Source organism: Nannobrachium achirus (genome assembly GCF_963921795.1).
Source record: "Nannobrachium achirus genome assembly, chromosome: 17".
Classification (NCBI taxonomy): Eukaryota; Metazoa; Chordata; class Actinopteri; order Myctophiformes; family Myctophidae; genus Nannobrachium; species Nannobrachium achirus.
In genome coordinates, this window is record NC_137824.1 from 13,073,924 (window position 1) to 13,095,409 (window position 21,486).

A 21,486-nucleotide genomic window follows, 5' to 3' on the forward strand; every position below is an offset into this window, starting at 1 on the left:
AAGAGCAAAATTGAAAACACAATTGTCGAAATGGAACACTGAATGAATGTCAATTACTCTGGTAAATGAACCAATTCCCTTTTTGTAAAATGACCCAGTGTATGCCCACTTCTCTCATAGACAAACATAAAACAGCACACAAATATGCAGACAAAACATTTTATTGACTGTAGGTCTAAACGTTTACCCCCAAACACTCCAAACAAGCCCACAACGCGTTGTGTGCTTGTAGATCGGCTGTTTTCAATAGTTTTGTGCGACAGTCTTGTATGATGTAGCATGGCTTTTCTTTACCAAAAGCCGTACACATTTGAAACTTGGAGATACAAGTTTTCTGCCCGACAGTGACGATATTTTAGTGATTATGTTGCGAGGAAAACGTTGAGCCATTACATAATAGCCATTTTGGTTAGAACTGACTGAAAATAACTTTGTACTTTATATAATAAATAATATTTTTTCAAGTGTCCAAATAAATTCAAAATATTATCAAATGATCTCGCGGCACCCCTGGACTGCCGTCGTGGCACCCCAGGGTGCCCCATCACCCACTTTGAAAACCCCTGGCCTAGAGTGCCGCATGAAGCCCTGACAGGCCTCAAAGCCCACATCTCCATAAGCCTCCTCCATGGCCTGAAGCAGTGGGACCTGGCTCTGAATTGCTCGCCTGACCCGAAAGTTTAGAGATTTGAATATTTGTGTGTTGTGGATTGATGCTATGAGATTTTATGTGAGAAGTGTGTGCAAACCTGAAAAGTGTGTCTTGTGTTTTGACAACAAGGTGATGTGAAATTTACATCAGAGTGTAAAGAAGGAAAGTCAGAGTCTAATATGATAAGGAAATCTAAAGTAGTAACAAATTGAGTCAAGCGATTGGGGACAGAAGTAAAGGTTGTGAAAATTGTGCCAAATTTAAAAAAAATGTGTTTTAGCAATCGAAAAAAAACTGTAAGCTGATTTTGATACTATATACTGTATGTATATATATATTCTAGGGCTGGGAGAGAGAGAGAGAGAGAGAGAGAGAGAGAGAGAGAGAGAGAGAGAGAGAGAGAGAGAGAGAGAGAGAGAGAGGCGGAGAAGTCATCAAATGACAGAACGTTGTGACACAAACAATTACAAAATAATTGGTTCACACACTGTCCCAAAACAACATAAACGTGACATAATAATAATAAGCTAAATATAAGGAAACGAAAAAGACACAACTTTTGTTCACATGTTCAATTGAAATTGTTCTTTATTTGGAAACAAGGCAGTAGGCAACATTTTTCCAATAGCCTCATAAAGTTGTTCATAAAGATGTATTAGTTGTCCCAGACACCTGGACAAACATTTGATTGTGGTTTAATAATAATAATGTAATGCCATCATGGTCATAAATGTAGGCCTAATGCCTGTAGAAATCCTTCTCCATTCCTCCTCTTCTGGTAAATGTCAACGTCTCAGAAGAAGATGTGACAGCGAGGAGGTTTTTGAGAACCAAGCCTCTGACATGACCAATCGCTTTTGCTTTTGTGAAAGGGTCCCTTTCTAATTACAGAGTGAAAGGTCAAGTTAAAATGTCAAACTATTATTTACCACACTGTTTTTCAATACTTTTCGGTAATCATGACATTTTGTGAGAAAACATACGTTTACATTGCCAAAGCAAGTGTCAAAAAATTAAATAAAAACAGTCTATAAGGGAGAACATCACATGGAACATATACAGTAGGACGGTTGGAGGGGGAGCAGCTGACCATATAGGCGACCCTCTAGACAAGCTAATTGCTTCCAATACACAAGTATCTGTGCCAAACATGTTGAACCAGTTCTATTGTCCGCCCGTGTTGAATTGACGGCACACGCAGGCTTCATTGGTGTACTGAGTACATTTACTCGAGTAGGCTATTTTTATTCCACTACAATCTTTTGAAAACAGTTAGATACTTTGCAAATTTCGATTATTAGGCTATAAAGGCATACAACCACTTCAGCCCTACATTTAGGCCATTTGAAAATACAAGCTCACAATATTGCTTAATCTGCTCAAATATTTGTATAATCTACAAATGGTAGGCTACATTTGTGAAATGACTAGACTATAGGCTCCGTTTTCTTTATACAGCCTACATTTTGATACCAAAACGTCATTACTCAAGCCAATTAAGGCTTATATTTTGAACATGGGATTTCTAAAAGAGTATTTCTACTTTTACTTAAGGAAAACATGTGAGTACTTTTTTTCATCACTGACGGCCTTGCTGATCCCGCCCATAGACGATCGCGCCTCGATCGGCTTGCTCACTCAGCAGCAGAGCAGTTGAGTTCTAACTTCATCTAACTTTCACTAATAATTAATATTGAAATAAGAACAGCAGGATAACAAGTAGACTATTGTGACATTTACATTTGAAAGTTCCTGGTTTGTATATAAAGAAGTTACCTCAAGAGTCACCAGCCAATCGTCATTACTCACAAACAATTACAAAATAATTGGTTCACACACTGTCCCAAAAATAACACAAACGTGACATAATAATAATAAGCTAAATATAAGGAAACGAAAAAGACACAACTTAACCAAAACGAGACCTTTCCTATAATAATAATAATAACAGTGCAGGGACCCTGACGACACTCTCCCACGCCAAATACATTTCCTCATTATGGGGCCGTGGTATTCCATTTGGACATGATTTGGAACAGAGCGACAGAGAGATGGAGAGAGAAAGCGAGCGAGCGAGGATTACGTTTTGTTCTTCTGGTTTAAGTTCATCATGGCTCGGTCAATTATGAAGCCATTAAAACAAATAAAACGTCACCTCTTCCCGTAGAGCTTAAATCGGGCCACCTCCTTTTGCGGGACTCATTGAAATATGCGAACAGACGATAATAATATGGATTTGGGAGCATAGCCTAATTACAAAGCATGTCTCATTAAAAACAATATATATTTTATAGTTGAAGGGTAAATACACAGTATAGGCCTATGTAGGCTGGGAACATGACACAGTTCAGTTGAGATTTTTTTTTTTTATTTTGGAGGTGGGGGTAGAATACTGTATAGGCTACAGTAGAGCTACATCACGAGTAGACATACAGCCTTTGCAGACAGCCAGGATGTGGAGGCGGGCTTTGACGCTGGGTGACGCCCTGCTCACATTGAAAGGGACAAAGCCGACGTGTGATATCGGCTGAGTGCCAGGAATGCAGTTTGGCCAGTGCTCTCATAACTGTATGCTCAATCCCTCAGGCGCCCCCTGGACTACATGATTATAAATGTTTATAATTGAGAACTGAGAGGTGCAGTAATCAATGATATATAGACACTGTGAAGTAATGACCACCAAATTGAATTTGTAAATACTAAAGTAAAATACAAATACCTCAACATTGAACTCAAGTAATTCTTAGAACTTAGGTAATACATCATTACACCAACACCAATTACATCAAATGCAAAGAAATAGTAGAATTAGTTGGCTAATCTAAGAAAAACATGGGTAGACACATGTTTTCAAACCAACAAGGAAACAAAGACAGACAAGCGAACAGCAGAGCTTTTCCATAATGAAACATGCTCTCTCTGAAACAGTGGAACTGTTATTAAGTGCTGGTAATAAGCTCATTGTCATGTGAACTGTTAACTTTATAATTATCCGTTTTAGTCCCATAGCCAGTTTTAAATGGACCCTTACAAATACAAATGAGACATTTAATTAACATTTAATGAAAAAGTCCTATGCCAAAATGTATTTTTACACCATTTAAAGTATAATTACTCTCTAGTATCTACAGTAGTCTCTTCTGTGGTTCATTTCAATTCATTTCAATCCCCAGCAAAATAGTTAAACTAATTGCTCTGCTATGCCATCTAGTGTCACTTGACTGTATTGCAGAAGATAAGCTGAAAGGACGGCCTCCTATTTTTAGACACTCCCATCTCCAGAGAGACCGGTGGGTGTCCAGAGGTACCTACAGATACCTGAGGCGACTCAATTTTCTGTGAACCACTGTATCACTACATCAATATCACTTCACTATGCTTAGTAAAACAGACCTGATTTGCACTCAGTTCTTTTTCCATCTACGACCAACCCTCTTCACCAAAAATAGCAGATCTACAAGATAAATTGGGAAAAACATGTATGCCAGGGGTCTTCAACAGGGGGTCCAGGACCCCGAGGGGTCCTCAGAGTTACTACAGAGGGTCCTCCAAATCTTCCAATCCTTTTTATATTAACAACTTGAACCCTAGTGTCCATATTCTGAGAACTGTAGCCAAAAATAGCCGATCTACAAGCTCACAACGGCGAGGCGTTGAGAGGCTTGTAGATCGGCTATTTTCTGCAAAGAGGTTTGGTGGAAAAGAGGTTAGGGGAAAAAGAGCAGACTAAGTACAGAGTAAAATTAGGTATTGACGGTTCAAGTGGTTCAATATCTGAAAACACACATTGACATGAATTCAAAATACACCGGTGATTGTGATGTCAAACGATGAAACTATATGGAATCTATGAAAAGGTTGTGGGGGGGTCCCTGCTTCATCTCTCTCTCTCAACTAAGGGGTCCTTGGCCTGAAAACGTTGAAGACCCCTGATGTATGCGACTGTAATGGCGAAACAGAGGCGGGGAGGAGGCGTCACATCTATGGCCGTTGTCCACCTCATAATCACTGGCAACGGAGTCCCAACACACACAGAACATGTGAATCACAGCAGCCTCCACAGTGCCAATAGTGCACGTATTACAGGGGCGTCACAAGGGGGGAGGGGGGGAGTGGGACTGAGTTACTAGGGCCCAAGGTGGAGGGGCCTTAATTATTTTATATACTTTAGCCATTGAAAAATAGCAGATATACAAGCTCACAGCGCGGCACCGAGTGCCGCGCTGCGAGCTTGTAGATCTGCTATGTTTTTAAAAGTGGTGAAAAAGTGTGCAAATATTTGATTATATGTATTTTTTAAGCGAACATTTGTAACTCAAATTTTGCCTCTGGGGGGGTCCCTGGAACTCAATATTTTGAGATGGGGGTCTGTGGTCAAATACATATCATTTTGGAGGTCCTTGATATGAAAACGTTTGAGCACCACTGACATTAAAACATATAGGTTTTTCGAAAAACCTTAGAAGGATTTGAAATATTCAAAGACAAATTTTCATGATTTTTCAAAAATTGCAGATCAACAAGCTCGCAGCGCGGCACTTGGTGCTGCGCTGTGAGCTTGTATATCTGCAATTCTTTTTTTTTTTTTATGATCACCCGCAGTGAATCCTTGTACCCAGGGCCCAGAATTTGGTGCGACGCCCCTGGCAAAAACGCACATATCACCATCCATATTACGGACACGGCCTCATCTGCATTCAGAGCAGCGTGCGCCGCTGGCCGCGATAGCGAGCGACAGTTTGTAGCAGCGCTCTGTTGGTTCTCATTACATACCTAATGATTCTGCTGTCACATTCTGTTCTAAATGAACCAGGGGGGAGGGAGGGAGGGAGGAGGGGAGGATGGATTCACATGAGTACAAGTGAGGAGAAGTAGCAATACCACAATGGAGAAGTGTAACAAGTTAAGGTTCTGTATGCAGACTTTCATTTCAGTACTAAGTAAAAAGGTATGCGCGTGACATCATCATCAGGGACGTGCTGGCCATTGGGAAAAGCGGGACAACTCCCGAACGGCCGGTTCATTCCCGGCCGCTCCAGGCCGGCCATTAGGAAAAAATTAAAAAATAAAATGTCGGCCTTCGTTACATTTTGGGGGCTGGGCGGCCTACAAAGTAAATCATCACTGTCGGGCAGAAACCTTGTACCTCCAAGTTTCAAATTTGTACAAGTAAAGCCCTGCTTAATCAGACAAGGCTGTTGCACAAAAGTAGTGAAAACAGCCGATCTACAAGCACACAACGCCTCCTTGTGTGCTTGTAGATCTGCTGTTTTCACTAGTTTAAATCATGTTTAAAATGATAAATACAAAACTAACGGTTTTGGACATACAAGGTTTCCACCCGACAACGACAAAATATAACTTATGTAATTGGCCCACTGGCTTGTCACTTGTCATGTTCTGAAATGGCAAATCTTTGAGCAGCAGCAGCAGCGCTATAGAGAGAGATCTCTCTCTGTAGCGAGCAATGAGGGCCTCTCCAACTCTTTTTCCCGGGCTGAATCAGGGGCCCAGCATGTCCCTGATCATCATCATAACTGGAGGTTATGCGGGAACTCCTACTGAGTGGCAAAAAACAACTTCCTGGCCTTGACAGCCCATATGTCGATTTGCCATTCACTTCATGCATGCACATACCCTCTATTGGCGTCACAATTTTCAATTCAGGCATTTAGCAGATGCTCTTAATGCAGGGCCACTAAACACGAGGTGACGCAGTAAACGCAGAGTGTAGTGAAAGAGAGGAAGAAGAGAAGAGAAGAGAGGATTGCTGACCATGGCAGGATTTCCATGCTATTCCTCAGTCAGTCAAACAGATCCTCCTCTTCAAACTGTATCGTACAAATTCACCGGTAGCGCCACGTTTTGTTCACTTTTTCCTCTTTTTCATAAGCTTCCCATCCAGGGAGAGCAGGTTTAGCTGAGCGGGCATGTTCCTTTTTCTTTCATTTTCCCGCAGCAACAACGCACCACTTCTCACACCTGGGAGCTGACCCGGGTCCAGTGATTATTATTATATTTTTTTTACTGAAAGTAAAAGTATCAATTCTTCAATGTAGAAACACCCTGTTACAAGTAAAAAGTAGGAAAAAAAGTAGAAAAGTAGAAAAAAAGTAGAAAGTAGATTAGTAGATTATGCATAATGTCCTGTTTCACACGTTTTCAAAAATAGTTTTCAAGTCCGGGGCGTCAATTGGGTATGGCAGGGGTATGCAGCTGCCATACCCCATGGGTCCAGGGGGGAAATAAAAGTTACTTTTAAATATAAATCCATGCTGGTTATTATATGTTGTTAAATTACAGTAAAATAACTACAAATGCAAAATTTTACAAATGGTCACTTTAACAAGGTATTATAATTATATTCTCCCCATCTTGACAAAATGGTGTATTCCCAGGTTCCGCAGGTCAGCTTGCACAGGTGCAATGCATTATTGTTAATTGTGGCTAATCGTTTACTAACATGCCAAGTTTAGCTGCACTTGAACAACCGTTCCAGGCTGCCATATCTAGCTCGAATCTCCCCCGACAAATAAAGCTGAGCCTATTCCACGCCACTGTGGAGTCTGTCCTCCTGTATGGCTGCGAAAGCTGGACCCTGACACCCACCCTGCAGAAGTCCCTGGATGGGTGCTACACCAGAATGCTACGAGCTGTTCTGAATGTGGACCAGAACATCCACATTACCAACAAGGACCTGTACAGGCAACTGCCGAGGCTCAGCAAGAAGGTAGCAGCTAGGAGGATGAAGTTGGCCGGCCACTGCCACAGACATCGGGAGCTCCGGGAGTTCCTGTGGGAACCAACGCGCGGGCATCGATCGAGAGGACGTTCCGCGTTAACGTATGTGGACGTCCTGAAGAAGGATGCGGGAGCTGAAAGCTCTTCGGAGCTGGCCGGGTGTATGGAGAACCGGAACGATTGGAGACTCCGATGGAAGCTCGTCTGAGGACGACCGAGAGAGAGAGATATTCAGCCCAAGAAACCGTAGAAACGATGTACTTCTTAAAATAAATGTATCATGCCTGTTGCTAAGGTATGGCAACATGACTGGTGTCTTGCGTGCATGCAAGACACCAGTCACGTTGCCATACCTTAGCTTTTTTCTAAACTGACACCACTGTTTCAAGTTTTTGAAAATTGCAGCTCACAAAGATCACATTGTAGAGCTTGTAGATCGGCCATTTTCGAATGGCCGAAATGTATATAGGGCTGAAGTGATTAATGTATGTTTTGTAACAATAATCTAAATCTACATGGTAATTTTCAAATAATTGTAGTGGAGTAAAAGTATAATATTTGCCTCTGAGATGTAGTGGAGTAGAAGTAAGAACACAGGAAAGTGGAACTATCCAGTACTTAAGTACAGTATTTGAGTAAATCTACTTAGTAACTTTACAACCCTTAAACATCATTTATAGCTGGGGACCACCTGGTGGTCCCTAGACCAGGGGTCTTCAACAGGGGGTCCGGAACCCCTATAGGGGGTCCTCAGAGTTACTACATGGGGTCCTCCAAATCTTTGTGTGGTAGAAACCTCCTTTTATATATTAACCACTTGAACCCTAGAGTCCATTCTGAGAACTTTAGCCAAAAATAGCAGATTTACAAGCTCACAACGCCTCGCAGCGGCGTTGTGAGCTTGTAAATCTGCTATTTTCGGCAAAGAGCTTTAGTGTAGAGGGGAAAAAGAACAGACCAAGTACAGAGTGAAAGGTCAAGTTTATTAAGTACTGACGGTCCAAGTGGTTAAATATCTGAAAACACAAATTGACATGAATCCAAAATACACTGATGATTGTGCTGTTAAACAATGAAACTATATGGAATCTATGAAAAAGGTTGTGGGGGTCCCTGCCTCATCTCTCTCTCAACAAAGGTGTCTTTGGATGGTTCGGTTCCATCTCTAATAATGTGGCCTCTGGACACCTGGCCAGCACAGTGAGGATCTGTTATGAGTCTGACCAGGACGCTCCATTCTTCCACCGCTGCGCTATCAATACATCCCCAGTGAAAATATCTGACTGTGTAGCTCTGGCGCTACAATAGAGTGCCAAACAAAACAAACAACGTGGGATTTCATTGAACGGCTTCTATACAGCGGCCAATTATTGACAGCCAACAACATCCATCGCGGAGGCGGCTCGTACGAACACACGCACGCACGCTCGCGCACGCACACACACAGAGGCTAGAGAAAACGCTGACAAGCTGACCTGCTCTGAATGTTTATATAGGCTACTGTCTTTTTACGTTTTAATTTTTTTACTGAGTATTTCATATTGTCAGTACTTTTACTTCTATACTCCTCTAAATCTCAGAGGGCAAATATTGTACTTATACTCCACTCAAATTATTGAAAAACTTTGGATACTAGTTACTTTGCAGATTTTGATTATTATTACAAAAAATAGGCCTATCAGACCCATAAACACTTGAAAATAGCAGATCTACTATTTTCAAAAGATGTTTCATACATTTTATAGATTTGAAAACATGATTAGGTACTTTATACATTTTGACACCAATAGCCTACTTTTGTACTTTTACTCAAGTACATTTTTTATTCGGGACTTCACTTGCAACAGAGTATTTCTACATTGCAGTATCGATATTTTTGCTTTGGTACAAAAAAAATGGTATCTATACTATAGAGAAATCAAAGGGCCTTAAGGAAATTGGCAGGGACTCTCGGCCGGGCTCTTCTCTCCGCAAACATCTCCAAAAACATTTAACCCCATCGATCCTAGCGCCTCGGATGATATTTCAGGAAGATACCATCGACGGCGCCCAGGGCCAAACGACCTCGGCTGAACGCTAAAGCGTTCGATAAGAGCGGAGACGAGTTAAGAAGTCTCGAGAGTAACGGGGGAGCACAATTCCAAAAGAAGAGAAATAAGAGCATTTCTTCTTTGTTTTCCAGGCGGTTCCTTGATTCAAGTTCTACTGGTTAAATCAGTGGCTCTCAACCGGTGGTCCAGGGACCACCAGTGGTCCTTGAAGGGATTCCAGGTGGTCCCCAGCTAAACGATGGAAGAGTCGGTAACCAAATGGACCCTTATAGATCTTTAACTCTCCCCAAATGATTTCATTTTATGCTCTCAAGAGTTAAAGGTATTGTTAAACATCTGTATTGAACATCTGCATCAATTGAATTGAATTGAATTGAATTGAGTTGTATTACTTGATTTACAAGAATAATTATTATTTTGATCAACATTTTGCCTGTTATCTCTACCATACCAACAACAATACAGCATGGAATTGTGAACAAAATCGTATTATATTTTGGGTCTGAGAGGCTAAATCTCATCAAATGGAGGTCTGTGGCTCAAATGACGAATAAATAATGGACCTTGAAATGGAAAAGGTTGAAAACCACACGGTTAAAGCACAGCAGCTGTACAATAATTAATTATCTTTATTTTTTTTTATATATTATTATTTTATACATTTTCAGGTCAGGATACCAACTTCATCCAATCAGGAAAGAGAACTCAGCCAGGAAGCCATTTAGGCATCGAGTGCCGCGCTGCGAGCTTGTAGATCTGCTATTTGTGACTATGTTTGACCCGATTCTAGTAAATGTCTTCTAAATCTTTCTTTTAGATCAGTGGTTCTCAAACTTTTTCCATGTCAAGGACCCCCAAAAGTACATGTATTTGGCCACGGACCCCCCATCTCAAAATATGTTGTTCCAGGGACCACCCAGAAGCAAATATTTGAATTACAAATGTTTTAAAAAGATATAATTATTCAAAAAAATATATAAAAAAAATCACCAAAAAAAATAATGGCAGATCTACAAGCTCGCAGCGCGGCACTCGCTGCAAGCTTGTATATCTGCCGTTTTTCAATAGTTAAAGCATATAATAATTAGAGGCCTAAATGGGTTAAACAAGTGAAATCGAAGGTGATGACACAAAGCAAAGAGCAGTGGACAGAACAGAGTGCGTTGTGGGTAATGTAGTGTAGTGTACCTGACTGTTCTACAGAGCAGGACTGATGGGCCAGCGCAGCGGCAGTGTGTTTCACGTTGACTCTCTGTCCTGCTCTTAACAGGGACTATATCATTCAACATAATTACAATGCCAATAGTCAAGCTGGCCCTGGGGACCACACACACACACACACACACACACACACACACACACACACACACACACACACACACACACACACACACACACACACACACAGTCACACAGTCACGCACACACACACTTTACTCTCTGGTAATTACAATGTCAATACACTAGTGTGGGCTCACATTAAATGACGTTTTAACACATGCGCGCACTGACTTACACACACAGCACACGCGCACTCCCTTTAAATGTCCTTCTGTCAGTTTTAGCACTTAATGGCAAGCATCCACGTACGCACGCAGGCAGGCACGCACGCACGCACACACACACACACACACACACACACACACACACACACAGCCCAAGTCCCAGTGGAATGAATGTGCCAGGGGCATCCCATGCAACGTTGTTTTTAGTTTTTTAACACGCACACACGCACACACACACACACACACACACACACACACACACACGCACACACACACGCACACACGCACGCACGCACGCACGCACGCACGCACACATGCACAGTCAATGACTGGAAAGCCGGTTGATCAAAGCCACTTCTCACTAGAGTTTTTCAATGCGTGCTCTCTCTGTCTCGCTCCTCCCTCTCTCTCTCTGTTTCTCATTGCACATTGTAAATGTTAAATGGTAAATGGTGCATTTATATAGCGCTTTTATCCAAGGCGCTTTACATTCATACACCGATGGCGGAGGAAAGGCATCAATTGCACATTGCTGTTGCACAGGAGCAGAGTGAATCTAAGGGGGCGTTCACACCAGGGTTATTTGGTCCGCTTAAAAGGGACCATGGTCCTCTTTCTCCTTTGGTCCGCTGGTGTGAACGTGCAAAGGGACCATGGTCCCTTTGTTTGGTCCGGACCATGGTCCTCTTGAAAAGGCAGGACTCGGTCCCCTTCCAAACGGACCATGGTCCGGTCCTCTGCTGGTGTGAACGGAGCCGGACTTTATAGAGGACCAAACTTATGTCTGATCAGCCTACTACATTCTGCATTGTGTGTTGTTCATTGAAAAACAATATGGAAAAAATAATAAACGACTACTCGTGAAGCAATTGTAACTTCGGCTACAAGAGACTACACTCATCAATCTTTGTTAACTGCAGTTGTGAAGCTGGATTAATAATTAGTTCTAAAAGCATGAATTTCTTACGGGAATCATTATTGATATGACCCGACCGCTGATATGTCTTCATGACCTGCAGTAGGCTACACGTTAATAATTGTATCATCTCCTCTCCCTGTGAGCAAGCGCTGCGGTGTCTTGTTAGCTACATGGAAACTGCGAGGTTACATGGAAACTGGTGACCCATCGTGTGCGGTGACTCCAGGGGTCGCTCTCTGAACACGGTGATCATTGTTTGTTTTGACACAAATACAGTCACAAATAAAAGTAAGGTCACCATCTTGTGTATAACACAGGAGGAGGAGGCGGCGCGGCGGGCGCGCTGCGCGCACAACCTCCATCCAAACGACCACAACACAAAATAAAGTCAAACTTGGCTTTTCTTTCGAGGCATTAGGATTTTCGCTCTCTTTTCGCTCTCTCGCTGTTCCCTGAGGACGGGCGTGCACGAGTCAAACTCTTCACGTTGTTGCTGGGACGGCAGTATGTCCATGTCATCGGGTGCGGTGCACAAAAATAACGGATTTAAAAGCTTACAACACTGTCCGAGTGTCTGATGCACGGCTGTTATGTTTCATGGCTAAATGAGGAGAGATGTGGGTTAGCATCCCGTTACATTAATATGTTCTTTTTAAGCATGCGCCACCGCATATAAAGTTATGGCTCATACGCATATAGATTCAACATTTGGGATTATACATTATTTTATTGTTTTTATTTAGGTTATTTATTCATTTAGCTTCACATTTCCAACCTGATAAGGATAGGAAATATCATTACGGACCCGTTGCTTCACTTGCTTGTAAAGAAAGAAAGAGACAGAGAGAGATTTGATGTGGAAACGCCCGGGGATGCTTATATTATGTTCTCGCGTTCTTGCGCTATTTATTGTTAAATGAATCAAGGAGAAGGCTTTATACAGGCTATGTTTTGAGAGAGAGAGAGAGAGATAGAGAGAGAAAGAGAGAGAGATCCCTCCACCCATCCATCGCTAATTACTGCCTGAAATGCGGGTTTCGCTTCTTTTAAAAAAAGAGATATAGGAAGCAGCTGTGATTAATAACACAAAATTAATTGGAATAGGCAGTGAAGTAATTTTCCATAGGAATAGCCTATTCTGTCAATAGATCAACAGCCGCCTGTATGACCATGTGTCAGTTGTTTACATATTTGGTTCTTTTAACAAAAGTCCCGTGTGAACGCTATTACGCTAACCGGACCAAATTCAAAATGCAACAATGTAAACATTTGGTCCCTGATCCGGACCTTCTAAGCGGACTTTGGGTGAGAACGCCCCCTAAGTAACAGAAAGATAAGCCAGACATTCATCAATGTGACATCATATTTATGCCCAAACATGGAGTTCCGCACAGTTCCATACAGGCTTATTTGGGACAGACTGATCAGTGATTTAGAGATGAATACCAATATTAGAGCCAGGGACATCCTGCTGGAGTAACAAGTCGATATAGGTAAGGATCTCCAGGGATGTGACATCACAACGCAGCTATGGTCAGCCTTATATAATGTGCTGAAGGGGCGTGTGTTGTATATACAATTGTGGGCTCGCTGAAAGCGGTCGCACATATGTTCTCCCAAATATTATCAAGTTTGAATCTCCTCGAAACTTTGGCACGTAGCCCTGGAATGGCTGGGAATGTACGTATGTAGGTGTCCCCCCCCCCCCCCACAACCAATGAGGGACCAGCATTCCTGGTGATGCCACTGGTGATGTCAGCAGAGTTTGGTATATAAGAGCTTGGAGCGAGCCCACACTGTTTCGTAGAGACAGTATTTCTAGTAGCTGAGGTTGCAGGGGAGCAGAGTGAATATACGCGACAGAAAGTTAAGACAAGACGTTCAGAAGAGAGCGGAGACACAGAGAGAAGAGAGAACCGACAAGAAGGACAAGACAGACAGAAAGACATACAGAGAGAAGACATACACGAACAGACAGAGCACAGACCGATCAGAAAAAGGCCAAAACACAGCATCATCATCATCAACAACCAGGCGAAGATGGAGAGCAACATTCTGACCACGCTGAAGATCCTGATCATCGGCGAGAGCGGCGTCGGCAAGTCCAGCCTCTTGCTTCGCTTCACCGACGACACCTTCGTGCCGGGCCAGCCGGCCACCATCGGCGTGGACTTCAAGGTGAAGACGCTGACGCTGGACGGCGGCGGCGCCAACGCCAACAAGCGGGCCAAGCTGGCCATCTGGGACACGGCGGGCCAGGAGCGCTTCCGCACTCTGACGCCCAGCTACTACCGCGGCGCCCAAGGGGTCATCTTGGTCTACGACGTGACGCGGCGCGAGACGTTCTCCCGCCTGGCCGACTGGCTGGCCGAGCTGGAGACCTACTGCACCCGCGGGTGCGACCCCGTCAAGGTGCTGGTGGCCAACAAGACGGACCGCGAGCGCGGCGAGCACGAGCTGGACCGCGACGAGGGCGAGCGCTTCGCGCGCGAGCACGGCATGCTGTTCGCCGAGGCCAGCGCCAAGACGCGGGACGGCAGCGTGCACGCCGCCTTCCAGGAGCTGGTGAGGAAGATCCTGGACACGCCGGGCCTGTGGGAGCGGGAGGCGCCGGGACAGGGCGTCCTGCTACGCAAGCAGAGTAAGGACGGCTCCCCCGGTGGCGGCGGCGGGAGCTGCGGCGGCTACTGCTCCCTGGTGTGATGCTGCGTTCAAACCTCAAGCAATTTCTTTGTTTCTAGTCGCTTCAATCGCTTCACTTTGGTCAGCGTTGGAAAAAAGATCACACCCAATGTGAAGTGAGCGGTGGTCGTGCTTGCATAACGTCTTAAGACTAGGATTTGAGTCTAGGATGTACAGGCTATGGCAAAACGCTGAGGAAAAAGGCTACAGACACGCAGAGCCACTCTATGGAGCGGTTTACCACTGCTCAAAAACATGTCACGTCAGAATCAAGGCGAAACACCAGGAAAATATAAAAATCGAACCTTGGTTCGAAGTGAAGCGGTGAATTCTTATTCTATGTTTTCTAGAGCTATGAAATCTGTGTTCTAGATCTATACTTTCTATGTGCTTTAGTTCTATATTTTCATGAATTCTGAATGAATGAATGATTTTGTCTGGAGGGCCAAATTGTCATGTGAAGCTTGACCAATCCTCAATTCTGCATGCACGGGACAGACATGGGACAGACATGGGACAGACAAAGCCACACCTTGGAAGCGGCTTTCACCGCTTCAAAAAGGGATTCCCAAAACCAAACACCCAAAACATTTCCGTTTCTCCCGACAACATCAACATTGCGTCGCCCTGTTTGCGCGTCGTCTCGTCTTTGCATTCACTTTGTATGTAATAGCGCCGCTCGAACCATGCAGGTTTAACTAACCTTAAGAGACCTCATCGTTGACCGCTAGCCCAGCGCAGCTAGAATCTATCTGCCATCGCTGACACCTGGCAGTCTAGCCCCGCTCCGCTATGTACATTTTTCTCAGCACTCAAGTCGTGAGGAACCCAACCAGGGCCTAGTACGCAATAGGCTCTATGCACAGCAGCACATTTTGGAGAGAAGTTGGATGGTCTTCTCACTTCCTTCAAGGGTGTTAACAATGATACTAATGAACGCTCTGTTCCATTTCATGTTGCACAGTGGTTCTCAAACCCTTTACGCCTGCATTTGGTTCCATTTGAACAGAGTAATAACACCTTTTAAGGGGTCATTTGAAACCCCCAAGGAAGCACAGTGTCAGCAGAGTGTTTCCAGGGAGCCAACATGCAATATCAGCACCCTGACTCAGAATGGAACAGAGCCTTCATTAATATTATGGGTAACACCTCCGAACGAAGTGAGAAGACCATCCAACTTCTCTCCAAAATGGCTGCTGTGCATATAGCCTATTGTTGGGCGGCCGTATCACCTTTGCACTACTCTGATTGGTTGTAGGGGAGGGTGCTACTTGTGGATCTGCAATATACTTTTGAATTTGAATCCCGAAAAGTACGTTTTCGAGAAACAGTATGAGGTTTCCACCCGACAGAGTACGAGAGTACAAATGGAACCATTTGTTCATTCTCAAAGAGTGTCAGGTCCCAGGAGGTCCTCTGTGGGTCCTCCATGGAATAGAGAAAGGTGAAGCATGGCTGGTGCAGATGAACAAGCAGCAACAGCAGAAACATCACAGACCCGGTGGTCTGCTAGAGGTGTGTTGGGCTGATTGAATGAACAAGGGGATGACTGTAGGTGCCTCCAACGTTTCCCAGGTTTTAGAGTTCTTTTAAAGACATTGTTCCTACAGCGGGTTCCTGCAGAACCAGGACAGAGTGCCAGCACTACTGAACTCCTAGAACCATATAGTCCAGAGCTCCACATGGGTCGCCACAACACTATTACTTGCACCAGCAGATAGAGCGTCTTCAGTGGCTGTCTGTCTCTGGCTGGCAGTACAAAGGTCAGTGCCGTACTGTACCTTTGTCAGTATAAAGGTAGGTGCAGTCTAGCTATGTACCTGATCTTGTTTTCCCCCTCTTTTTTTTATTGAAAGCTGTATTCCCCAAATAAGTCCGCAGAACCACGGTACAACAGTGAAGTTGCCGTTGTCCTGGTGGTCCAATTCCTGAAGTGGCAGGGCTTAACGCTGTCTGAAACCCCCACTGTGTGTGCACGCTTCTATAGCCTGAAACACTTTGTGCCCCGCCGCGAGCTTGAACATCATTTTCTCTTCTTTAAAATCTTTAAAGTGTGAGAATGCCGTTTATCCTCCTCTCCATGCATGCAGCGAACACTGTGATAATGACATCACAGTGTGATGATGACATCACGGCGTCTTTGATAACAGACCGCTCGTTGTGTTCAAGAGCAGCAGCAACACTCAGCCTGTTGCATTTCTGCAGTGTTGGAAAAAGTACTCACATTTTTTACTTGAGTAAAAGTATATCAATACTGCAACGTAGAAGTACTCTGTTAGGGTGCCCTCACACCAAAATACCTATGAGAGTGGAATCCGCGTTCCGCCAATGCATTTCAATGAGAATGGAGAGTTTCTTTTGCCAGTAGAGGATTTCTGCAAAAAAACGCTCCATTCTCATTGAAATGCATTGGCGGATTCCACTCTAGGTATTTTGGTGTGTGGGCACCCTTACAAGTAAAAGTCAAAAAAATCGAAATGTACTTGAGTAAAAGTATGAAAGTGTTTGCATCAAAATGTACTTAAAGTACAGAAAGTAAAAGTACAACATTTTTTGAAAATAGAGTAAAAGTACAATATTTGGATATGAGATGCAGTGGAGTAGAAGTAAAAGTATTGGAATACAAATACCCCAAAATTGTGCATGTAAAGTAAAGTAAATGTACTTTACACCACTGACTTTCTGTTATATATGTATTCCCTTTCCTTCCCAATCTCTCCTCTCCTCTCCTCTCCTCTCCTCTCCCCTCCCCTCCCCTCCCCTCTCCTCTCCTCTCCTCTCCTCTCCTCTCCTCTCCTCTCCTCTCCTCTCCTCTCCTCTCCCCTCTCCTCTCCTCTCCTCTCCTCTCTCGTGTAATCGCCCCTTCTTCTCTTCTCTTCACTTAAATTACCACTTGTACAGAGGAACAGTGACAGAGTGCAGAACTTAATTACACACTCACTGACAGCTGAGACTGTACCTCTCTCTCTCTCTCTCTCTCTCTCTCTCTCTCTCTCTCTCTCTCTCTCTCTCTCTCTCTCTCTCTCTCTCTCTCTCTCTCTCTCTCTCTCTCTCTCTCTCTCTCTCTCTCTCTCTCTCTCTCTCTCTCTCTCTCCCTCCCCCCCATGTCTGCTTTATATGTCTCTTATAGTGGGAAGTCGACAGGATGTGTGTAACATGGTGTGTGCGTGCGTGCGCGTGTGCGTGCGCGTGTGTGTGTGTGTGTGTGTGTGTGTGTGTGTGTGTGTGTGTGCGCGCGCGCGCGCGCTGCATGCGTGCATTTTCAGGCCAAGGACCCCTTAGCTCTGAGAGAGATGAAGCAGGGACCCCCACTACATATTGTATACAATTGTGTTGCAGATTTAAAATGTACATGGATTATTTCTTATAATCTCAGTTTAGACTTGACAGCACTATTATCTGTGTAGGCTGGATTAATGTGTATTTTCATTTAACCGCTTGAACTGTCAATACCTACTAGTCTGCTCTTCTTTTCCCTCTACACCAAACCTCTGCTGCGAGGCGTTGTGAGCTTGGAGATCTGCTATTTTCTTTGGCTAATGTTCCACTAAGAACTAGAGGTCCCGGACCCCCTGTTGAAGACCTCTGGTCTAAGTAGTCTCGTTCCCAGCCTTCTATCATCTCAGAGACAACCTAATTCAGAGGGGCGCCCCATGTAAGCCTTCCATGTAAGTTTCCAACGTCCCATCGTGCTTTGCGCAGAAGGCGTTTGGCAGTTCCAGCGTCGCAGCCGAGAGTGATCTACAAGCTCACAGCGGTTTAATCTGCGACGCGACGTGAACTTGTATGTCTGCTGTTTTCCGGATGTGTCCCACAAATAATTCTACAGTAAATACTCGCGGAAACAGGTGGATATGTCCCCCGGAAAACAATCTTTTTCGACCAATCAATCACAACACTCGTTTCATTCACGGAGAACGTACGCTTTACTTTATTTGTTTATTTAGGAGGCGACACCGTATATTAATGTAACAATGCAACGTGAAAACACCGGATTAACCCTCTAAGGCCCACGGTTGTAATATTACAACGTTTGTATTTTATCCAAAAAAAGGTTTAAATCATTTTATTTTAGCTCCCCCTACCACCTAAACACCACCATTGGATTCTATTGTTTAGTATTACAATGCCATTGGCCACAATATTTGCATATAAATACCCCCCACAGGGGCTGACATTCACACCCGCCACACCCGCTGAAATTCCAGAGTTTTGACGAACAACATCTCACTTTTTCATGGAAGCTATACCTCAAAAAAACATAAGTAAAATGCCTGTACTATTCTTTTTGGTGATCATTAGAATGTCTAGAACATGTACATATGTTATTATTTTGAAAAATATCCCCCATATGTAAATTAGAGCATGATTTATGATTTTTGATTTATGGCTATAAAATCTTACAAAAACATTTTTTTGAAAAAAACATTACATTTTCCTCTTAACTCATTTGCTGCTATGGCCGTGAATCCCGTAAAAATCCCGCTGTACGTCCCTGCCACGCCCGTGAATCCCGCCAATGTGCTTTTAAATTATGTAATGCTAAATTAGACTCTCCCACAGCTCCTCAAAAAGTTTTAGCCTTCTATCTTATAAGGAAACCAAAATATCACACATCAAAGTGAGTGTGTTTGAAAACAAGAGTGTAATAAATGTACAAATCTCAATAAAAGTGCTCCCCATAATCCACACAGTGAAGGAACAGTGCTGGCATTTCGCACACACCGCTGCATTCTGGCTGGCCTGGCACAATGCGTTCTTTTTTTTTCTCTCTTTTTTTTCAGCATCCTCCAACATGCATGCAGCCATTCACACACATCCCCCTTTCCTACACCAATCCTTGACATTACATCTATGGAATTGGAATTGAATCTCTGAATGGCAGCATGTCTGAATGGAGAAGCCCCCCCCCCAAGCAGTAGCTACAAAAGTGCGGCTCGATCTAGCTATAGAAACCATTATGAATAAATCAAACACAATCCCGTGACATTTTCACTTGAAAAGCCCTGCCATGAGCTCCATAATGCCACAGAAATATTTCAAACTGTCTCCACAACAAAACAAAATAGGAGCGACAAAGTAGTCCTATGTCGCAGCCACAACAACAACATTTGCAGGGATGTCACAAGGGGGGGGAAAGAACGTGGGGCTGAGTTACTAGGGCCCAAGGTGGAAGGGCCTTTGATATTTTATACGTTTGCTATTGAAAAATAGCAGATCTACAAGCTCACAGCGCGGCTGCAAGCTTGTAGATCTGCTATTTTTTAAATCCCCATATGAAGAACATTCATGGGGGGCCCACAGTGAATCCTTGTACCCAGGGCCCAGAACCGCAGCCACAACAGCAGCGACAATTTGCAGGGATGTCACAAGGGGGGAAAAAGACGTGGGGCTGAGTTACTAGGGCCCAAGGTGGAAGGGCCTTTGATATTTTATACGTTTGCTATTGAAAAATAGCAGATCTACAAGCTCACAGCGCGGCACTCGGTGCCGCGCTGCAAGCTTGTAGATCTGCTATTTTTTAAATCCCCATATGAAGAACATTCATGGGGGGCCCACAGTGAATCCTTGTACCCAGTGCCCAGAACCGACACCCTTGCAAAACCAACACAGTCACACTCACAACTATACATCTACGTACCGCGGCTTCCTCAGACTTGAAATATCCACCGATTTCGGGGTCCCGGGGGTGGCAAAAGAGGCCAATGGACTAAAAGAGAATTGTTTTCCAACTCCCGGGCCAACCTGTGGAGTGAGTCGCTATCGCTCCGGTCGAGATGATGATGGACGACCAGTCTCCGGACAGCTACATAGTAGACAAAAAGTCAATGGTCGCCTGGACGGGGCTCCCCGGGGGATACCGCTTCTCCTTCGCGTGCCCCGCATATTGTCCCCCCATCTTGCAGCAACGGACAACTGCGAGCAATGCCTGATCATGGTCCCTCACGGAAAACGCGTTGGTAAAAATCCTCGTGTCCATTAGTCCATATAATCCAAACGATATGTCGCCTCCTTTGTATGAGCTGTCTGTAACATACGTGGATCCCAGTAACAGTGAGGCCGAATACGAGGAAGAAGCGCGGCGATCGTTCCATTTTCTGTAAGTTTCTTTTTTTACTTTCATCCTAACTTTGTGCTGTGTCGTGTATCGGTAGCAGCCAGGAAACACACCGTTGCCATGTTTTGTTTATGAGAGAGAAACAAGTAATCAGGTCTATTTCCGTTGCCATGTTTTGTTTATGAGAGAGAAACAAGTAATCAGGTCTATGGAAATATATACATATATATCTTTTTTTTATTTTTTGCAGTGGGGGGGAGGGGGGCAAGTGGCCATGACCTGAGGGCAAGTAGAACATGACCTGTACTTGCCCGACGGGCAAGTGCCTCTGAGACCTTAATGTCAACCCCTGATATATATATAATATATAAATATAAGCATATATATATAATGCCTATATAGCGTTTATGTACGTGTGTGTATAGCCTACAGTATTGTGTGTGTGTGTGTGTGTGTGTGTGTGTGTGTGTGTGTGTGTGTGTGTGTGTGTGTGTGTGTGCGCGTGTGCGCGTGTGTGCGTGTGTGCGTGTGCGTGAATATAAGCATATATATATATAATGCCTATATAGCGTTTATGTACGTGTGTGTATAGCCTACAGTATAGTGTGTGTGTGTGTGTGTGTCTGTGTGTGTGTGTGTGTGTGTGTGTGTGTGTGTGTGTGTGTGTGTGTGTGTGTGTGCGCGTGTGTGCGTGTGTGTGTGCGTGTGTGTGCGTGTGTGTGTGTGTGCGTGGGTGCGTGAGGAGGTACTGCAGACCATCGTGGGCCAGTCCAATATAAAAAGCGTATTTCTCTTTGTGAGAAGTAAGACGCCCTAAGGGCAAGAGGTGACCTATTACAGCACTATTACACAATTCCAGTTATACACAATTACACTTA

At 44.0% G+C, this 21,486-nt stretch overlaps 2 protein-coding genes across 2 annotated transcripts in view; one reads left to right on the forward strand and one right to left on the reverse strand.

The window, feature by feature from the left end:
- The window catches only part of il1rapl2 (interleukin 1 receptor accessory protein-like 2), a gene marked incomplete at both ends in the record, with an annotated part of 653,669 nt that overhangs the window by 603,136 nt on the left and 29,047 nt on the right, over positions 1–21,486 (reverse strand). The gene's annotated exons all lie outside the window — the stretch shown is intronic.
- Positions 13,909–14,571, forward strand: LOC308302084 (ras-related protein Rab-18-like; the record flags this gene model as incomplete). The annotated part of the gene is made up of 1 exon (XM_080746273.1): positions 13,909–14,571. The coding sequence occupies one exon, from the start codon at positions 13,909–13,911 to the stop codon at positions 14,569–14,571; it is 663 nt and encodes a 220-aa protein (XP_080602399.1).